Source organism: Cydia strobilella, chromosome 7 (genome assembly GCF_947568885.1).
Source record: "Cydia strobilella chromosome 7, ilCydStro3.1, whole genome shotgun sequence".
NCBI lineage: Eukaryota > Metazoa > Arthropoda > Insecta > Lepidoptera > Tortricidae > Cydia > Cydia strobilella.
The window spans coordinates 8,649,519-8,655,518 of NC_086047.1; the positions used below are offsets into that span (position 1 = coordinate 8,649,519).

Sequence of the window (6,000 nt, forward strand, 5' to 3'; positions counted from 1 at the left end):
TCACAAAATATGATTTTCAGCATTCTAATATTCCTATATTATATCTAATATTTATGTCAACATCCCTTTTCTAAATATCACTTTTAATATTGTGTCATAATCATAATTTACCACTCAATTTATAGTGGCATAGAAAGTTGAGTAACGGATAACCGCTTCAAGTGCGGATGGTGGATACTATACCTACATAAAGTAATAGTTTCAAATTACGCAATCGAGATTAAATAAGCGCTAGCGTCTCGTTTCGTGACCTTCACACATTTTCCCGTTATAACCTCATTCGCGTTCATAATTTTAGAGATAGTGTGCTATTTCCGAAACGTTTTGTAACGAATTATCAACGGCCTGTTATAACATAGAATGGGTATCTATTTCAAATGGGATTTTCAGTTATATTGAATAGTTGTAAACTAATCCTGGTAATTCTAGCGGATAACATTTAAATTGAAGACGAAGTCGACTTAATCTAGTGTTTCAATCGAGAAAACGATTGGGGTAAACTTTATCCCAGAGAAATACACAGTTCAATAATATATAACTCTAATACTCAGAGATAGTGGGGATCACCTATATATCTACTTCGTTAAAGGTTATACGCCACAGCAGTTATAAATACTTTACTTTAAAAAAATTCATGCAAAGATATATTATTCATTCACTCTCAGGTGTTGCACGATATATAATACACGGTGAAAGCGCACGACGCGAACTTAATATACTTACGTTGCCACCGAGTGTCTTAATTGACCCTTTTAACTCCAAACGTCGCATACTCGTATTACATTACTGCAATACACCAATATAAGTTTCAATTAATATAACTAATAGAGCTAGAAGCATGTTCTGAGCCGTATGATTTGATATCAAGTAGATTTATATTATTTCATCAATGCACATACATTCCTTATGAGTTTTTTTTTGTTTATAATAAAAATAATTCGTTTCTCTTAGGAATCGATGTCTAAACCCGGGTAAATACAGTCATTTCCTGGAGCGCTGGCTGGCGGAGTACAGCGCGCACCAGCTGCACGTGCTGGACGGGTCGCTGCTGCGCGCCGAGCCCGCCGCCGCACTCATGCCGCTGCAGAAGTTCCTCAAGATCCCCGCGCTTGACTACAACAAGCTGCTCAAGTGAGTACCACAGCACCGCACGTGTGGACGGGTCGCTGCTGCGCGCCGAGCCCGCCGCCGCACTCATGCAGCTGCAGAAGTTCCTCAAGATCCCCGCGCTTGACTACAACAAGCTGCTCAAGTGAGTACCACAGCACCGCACGTGTGGACGGGTCGCTGCTGCGCGCCGAGCCCGCCGCCGCACTTAACCTGCTTTCTCTAAATAATCTGAATAATTTATTTATTTATTTAATCTTTATTGCACAAAAGAAAACCTTACAGTACAAAAGGCGGACTTAATGCCATAAGGCATTCTCTACCAGTCAACCTTAAGGCTAAGCAGAGAAATAATGCTTAAAATAAGTTTTTAAAGTGTTAAGTATTTACGAATCGTAAATAGAAAAATATTTACTTTATTCATTCCTCTATCGCAGCTCAAAATATTGGTAGTTACATTACGAATTATGTCATGAAAAAACTGATAAATTCAATTTCCAAACAATATATGTATATATATTGTATTAGAGCGAAACTGTTATCTCTCTCGGGATATGAAGGATAAACTCGCGTATATCGACCTTCAAAATCAGCCCTTATACGTAAGCGTGCCTACTCGCACATACTCCTACCCTTACTGCTATCTCCCCGTTGTTTACCTCGATCAGATATGACTCCTTTGAAAACCCTGAAGTGAAAACAATTTGATGGGTAAGTAGTATACATAGTTATGTCACCGCCGCCAACTGTTATTACTTTATTTTCCAGTATCTGAGCTACTTCATTGTGCTCTAGGATCATAGAACATCCAATAAATTTCGTTTAGTGACTATCCGAGTCGATGGGTCATTAAGTAATTATTTTTTTATGTTCAACAGGTACGACCCAAAGAAGGGATTTTTCTGCCAAGCCGTAAGCAATGAGAGGACGAAATGTCTCGGCAAATCTAAAGGGCGCATTTACCCGCCCATGGAGGAAAGGTCGGCCAAATTCTTAAAGCGATACTATACGCCCCATAACACAGCTTTGTCAAAGCTGCTGGTCAGATTGGGTCGCCCGGTCCCGCAGTGGCTCAAAGACGAACTATCGTCTAATGGATAGCACAACTCTCAACCTAAAAGGTTGGAACGAGATAAAATACTTCACGGATTGATCAAAGTCTGTGTCGTGACCATTCCCTGACCAGGTCGGGGCGCCGCCGCGGAGGTTGCAAACAATGTTGTTTTGAAAGTGTTTCAGTGTGAGAGTATCATTGTTGAAAATGTGTCTATCAATCTTGTAATATAATATTTTTAAGAGTGATATTGTAAACGACTTAAATGTTCTCGATCTCTACAATTGAGACGTCGATTTTTTTTTTCGTGAGATTAACTAGGTACATCTCTTATTAATAGGTGGTTAGTACATAAATTGAGTTCTCAGTAAAGCAATTACTGATTAAAATTAACTTGCCTGAAATATATTTTAGCCATAATTATGTTGTATGATCCGGCAATTTTTGACGAAGAGTCGGTTTAGGTGCTATTTTAAGTATTGAACAATACTACATTGCTTAGTTTTTATCCCATTGTCCCATAAGATGCGACTCTTAGCTTGCAGCAATCCAAAAGCGAGCTTAAGTAATTGTTATAGTTTTGCGCAATTTTAAGAGGTACCTCAAGTACAGCATAGTGCTTTTAAGTTATTTACTTCGGTATTTTGGCCACAGAAACAAAAGCTGTCATTCCATTATATAACACGCCAGTTGGTTTCCTTAAATTATAACTTTATGTACCTGATACCCTTAGAGGATATAACCAAACGGAATAGCCATTAACAGGCGTTCCCCTCTGTCGAAAATAGGCGCCATGGTCATACACAATGTATAGACTGACGTTTATCTGACATGGCTATTTTTACGTTACGTATACATTTGACGTGCTCTCCACCCCCGCAAAAATCGGCAGACTGTTTTGTACAGAAAATTACAGACATGGCGTCTCCGTTTGGTTAATGGTTATATCCTCTAAGACCTGATACGACTTAATTGTATATTTGTAATTATTTACATTTTTCATATCTAATTAGATCAATTACCGATTTCTACGTCTATCTGTGCCATACAGTCCATGTTAATAAGAACGGCACTAACGTTTAATACTTAAAATATTTTTATAGTCGCAAACTTTTATTTCACGAACAAAACACTAGTCGTATAATAGGTGATATTTAAATCACAATTATTTTTGTCAATTTCAGCTCATAGGTAATCCGGAACGTTTGTGTAAGCACAGAGTTTTTTTTATTATCTTGTTCCCGTATAGTTACCTACCTACTCGTACAGTTAGCCGTAAGAGTTCTTTATAAGATGTAAACAAAAGGCGTTGTATTTTAAATAATTGATATCAATGATAATGATAACGCAAGGAATGAATACATATAAAAAGTACTTGGTATATATTTTGATATTCATGAATTTATCGGCGAGGAAACTTGGTAAGAGAAGAGACCGAGAGTGAAATGACATCTTTTACAAAATTTTCATAGAAAATACTAATTGATTTATATTAGAGGTCGGCACTAAAATCTTGTAAAAAAATCTGTTCCGTAAGTAATAAATAGATTTTAAAATTATAAATATTAAATTGATTTGACTAGAGCATTAAATGTTTATGAAATTTAGTTTTTTGTTATGGATATCTAAGTACATTTTACAAAAAAATGCTTTATACATTTTAAAATTTATGTCTACACTTCCGATGTTCTTAATGTTGTGAAGTTGTGTGTTACGTAGAAAATGGCCTTACAGTGTTAGAGGCGAGCTATGAAACTTATGTCATGATTTTATTGTGGTGTTACTATTGACATGTTTATGTATCTAGGGGGGAGGTGCGGTTAATATTCCTTCATTCCCAATTACACAAAGACATTATACCTATCCTTGAGAACTTTTTGTATGAATATGTTTGGTTTTGTAGTATACTTATTGTGAGTGAGGGGATACGGTACGGTATGCCGCGCCGCCAGTGACGAGGTGGATGTTCCGGGGAACGGTTGTGTTTGCTTGGCAATAAGACATTTGACTTCAACTTAACCGCGTAGGAAATGAACACATAACCAAATTCGTTTCATTAATAAATTATACTTGTTATTTTTATTGTGTATAAATATTTTACAGATACAGCAGACTGCTCTTGAAATGTGTTCTTTATAAGAAATTAATACATCACTTATTTTAATAAATGATTTGAATCTAACTTGATTGTTAATTATTTTATCTGTATAACCTGGCCCGGCGTCCTCTGACCTTTTTCCCTCATTTAGTAATTCATAATGTAGACATAATATAAATTTAAATTTTCAAATGAGAGAAGATAGAGTTTAATGGACAAAGGATCATTGAATCTGAAATAAGTCTTGACAAGGTTAGCCACCTTGTGAATCCTGAAACATCTTTTTTATTTTAAAACAATTAGAATACAATTTATGGCATCTAGTCAAAATATTAACTACACTAAATAATTTTCACCACACCAGGTCGTAAAGGCTCTTTTTATTCTTCGAAAACGGAGGAGAAAGTTGCATTTTACCCACAAAGAGGCAAAGTAATTTGATGCAAAGGCCATGCCAGGATAAGCTAAGTGAGTCTACCCCCAGCGAGTTTTGGCTTGTAATTTTTTTTATTGATTTGTCTCTATTAGTATCGAGTATGCCAAATTTCAGCTCCCCAAACTTTATAGTTAAATAATAAAAATAAAAAACGAAATATGAAAATGACAAGTTTTTGTATAGCAATATGTCACAAAATTAATATCATGTAATTGTCCTTACTGCATGCACAATATACGTGACGCACGTCAAAATCGGCTGCCTAGAGAAAAAAATATTGACAACATCATATTTCGTTTTTTATTTTTTATTATTTAATTATAAAGTTTGGGGAGCTGAAATTTGGCATACTCGATACTAATAGAAAGACAAATCAATAAAAAAAATTACAACCGAAACTCGCTGGGGGCAGACTCACTTAGCTTATCCTGGCATGGCCTTTTGAAGTGTTTGTTCATGTTGTTTGGTAGAATAGATTTTTTGAATGATGCTATAGGGGTACCCACGGTGGGGCAGTCGCCCCATCCTCCTCTCTGACCCGAAGCTAAGAATTTTTAGGCAAAATTAGCTTAATGACAATTGACAAAATAAATATTCATATTACCTAGTTCGGCGGTTTTTGGTCTAGAAGTTTTATGGGAATCGATTTTCGCTCATGTCGTCGCAAATATGGATATATTTGGTATCAGTGCATTCAGTGTGATGTCCTGAACACAAATATATGAGATGACAAGCGCGAAAGTGGTGGGGGTAGTTGTTGTGACGTCAAAAAGTCGGCAGTACAAAGTTTTTTACTTTCTTTTTTAATCATACCATGTGGGATATCAAATGAAAGGGCTTTATGGGTAGATCACAAATATATAACATACTGTAACATTTTCACTACTTCGTCTAACAAATTATTAGAAAACGTTCAAAAATTTCACAATCCACAGTTAACTTTGAACTGCTCTAAATTGAAAATGACTGAATGGATCATTCCAAAATACATACCAAGTGACTGTGAATATCCTCTATACGATTAATCGGTCTTTTGCGTTGAACCTACGGTGCTTATATATCGGTCATTGGCGTCCAAAAGGTTAAATGTCAAATAACATGTAGGTATATTTTTTATTAACTGCTTGAACAGCTGGAATTCAACTTTTTAAAGTCGTAAAAGTGAGACCGACGAATTAAGTTTTTGAAAAATACTTATTGCGAAACTTTTTTCCGAAGTTATTACTTACGATATGTTATTATGTCGGTGCCAAGAATTTTCAATTCCTACCTGTTCGCTAGCATTGTCACAGATTTTATATTTCC

The 6,000-nt window shown here is 35.8% G+C and overlaps 1 protein-coding gene across 1 annotated transcript in view; it reads left to right on the top strand.

The window, feature by feature from the left end:
* Positions 1-4,341, top strand: part of LOC134743153 (bifunctional heparan sulfate N-deacetylase/N-sulfotransferase) — a 105,044-nt gene extending 100,703 nt beyond the window's left edge. The window contains exons 14-15 of the mRNA XM_063676497.1: positions 952-1,131; positions 1,986-4,341. Of these exons, the coding sequence (XP_063532567.1) occupies positions 952-1,131; positions 1,986-2,208 (403 nt within the window). The 3' untranslated portion in view covers positions 2,209-4,341. The remainder of the gene's footprint in view (positions 1-951; positions 1,132-1,985) is intronic.
* Positions 4,342-6,000: the final 1,659 nt, after the last annotated feature.